Source organism: Manacus vitellinus, unplaced genomic scaffold (genome assembly GCF_001715985.3).
Source record: "Manacus vitellinus isolate BGI_N305 unplaced genomic scaffold, ASM171598v3 scaffold_114_pilon, whole genome shotgun sequence".
Taxonomy (NCBI): domain Eukaryota; kingdom Metazoa; phylum Chordata; class Aves; order Passeriformes; family Pipridae; genus Manacus; species Manacus vitellinus.
Window position 1 is genome coordinate 339,619 of NW_021938861.1, and position 1,337 is coordinate 340,955.

The following is a 1,337-nucleotide window of genomic DNA, read 5'->3' on the forward strand; positions in this document are numbered from 1 at the left end:
AGCACCGCCCCCACCGGGACATGGGGGCAGACCCTTCCTCCTCCTCCTCTGGCTCTGCAGGGAGCTCTGCCTGTCCCTCCATGAGCTGGTGTCCTGCACCCCGGGGGGGTGAGCCAGGAACAGGAGTGTGCTGGGCTCCGTGTGTGGGGTGGGCAGCTGGTGGTGGCTGATCCAGTGGCTGTCCCCTCACTCCTGTTCTTGGCTCCCACAGGGACAAAACCCCTTCGACCTGGAGTTTGACCAGTCCAACCACCTGGAGCCCGTTTTCAACTTCGAGTGCCCGCCCCGTCCCGGTGAGTGTTGGGTGCTGCGGGTGCCCCCCGTGGGGCTCCATCCCAGGGGGCTCCTCCCATCCCTGTCTCTGGGATGTCAGCCTTCTGTGCTCCCCCAAAAGCTTTGGGAGCTGCCCCAGGGGTGGTCCCTTTGGGGGAGCAGAGGTGGTGACTGATGGTGGTGGCTTTGCTCTGGCACAGACATGCCTTCAAGTCAACCCATCGACATCCCTGATGCCAAGAAGAGGAACAAGAAGAAGAAGCGCTGCAGGGCCACCGACAGCTTCTCGGGCAGGTTTGAGGGTGAGTGGGGTGACTGGGGCAGGGCTGGGCCCTCCTGCTGTCCCCAGGCTCGGGACAGTGGTGCCCGTGAGGTGGAGCTGGCAGCTCAAGTGGCCTCTCCCCTGCCAGATGTTTACCAGCTGCAGGAGGAGGTGCTGGGAGAGGGGGCCCACGCCAGAGTCCAGTCCTGCGTGAACCTCATCACCAACAAGGAGTACGCGGTGAAGGTAAAGCTCTGCCTCCCTCCCACCCCCGCCCCAGCTTCCCTTTCTGTCCCCCCCAGGCTGGAGCTCTCCCAGCTCCCAGAACCATCCGGTGCTGGCACAGGACGACTTTTTCCTGGAGAGGGGCAGGGCTGGGCTGTGCAGGTGCCACGCCATCCTCTGCCACCACCCAGCTCCGGCCCCAGGTCCTTTAGCTCTGCTCCCCTCCCTGTCAATTAGGGCAGACTGGAGCTTAAATTAACACTTGCAACATGTCTGGGGACGTGGGGCACGCGGGGGCACGTGGTGCTGGCAGGGTGGCCACCTCCCGCTGTCCCCGGGGAGGTCTCCGAGCCCCTGCAAGCATGAGGGTCATGCTGGGGGGGTTGGGGTTAGCCAGCTGCTTTTGGGGTCAGGGATGGGGATCCTGTGGCCCTGCATCTTGCAGGCTGCTGGCCACGGCACACGGGGCTGTGTCCAAATGCAACCAAATGCCAGGGCAGCTTGGCCTCCCCCCATTGCTCCGGGGGGATCTCTGACTGGGGAAACTGAGGCAGCAGGGAGGGCTGGGGGGGGCCCT

The 1,337-nt window shown here is 64.6% G+C and overlaps 1 protein-coding gene across 1 annotated transcript in view; it reads left to right on the top strand.

Annotated features, from left to right (window-relative positions):
* The first annotated feature begins 198 nt into the window (after positions 1 to 198).
* MKNK2 (MAPK interacting serine/threonine kinase 2) overlaps positions 199 to 1,337 on the top strand; it is a 6,709-nt gene continuing 5,570 nt past the window's right edge. The window contains exons 1-3 of the mRNA XM_029965658.1: positions 199 to 293; positions 474 to 575; positions 684 to 922. Of these exons, the coding sequence (XP_029821518.1) occupies positions 476 to 575; positions 684 to 922 (339 nt within the window). The 5' untranslated portion in view covers positions 199 to 293; positions 474 to 475. The remainder of the gene's footprint in view (positions 294 to 473; positions 576 to 683; positions 923 to 1,337) is intronic.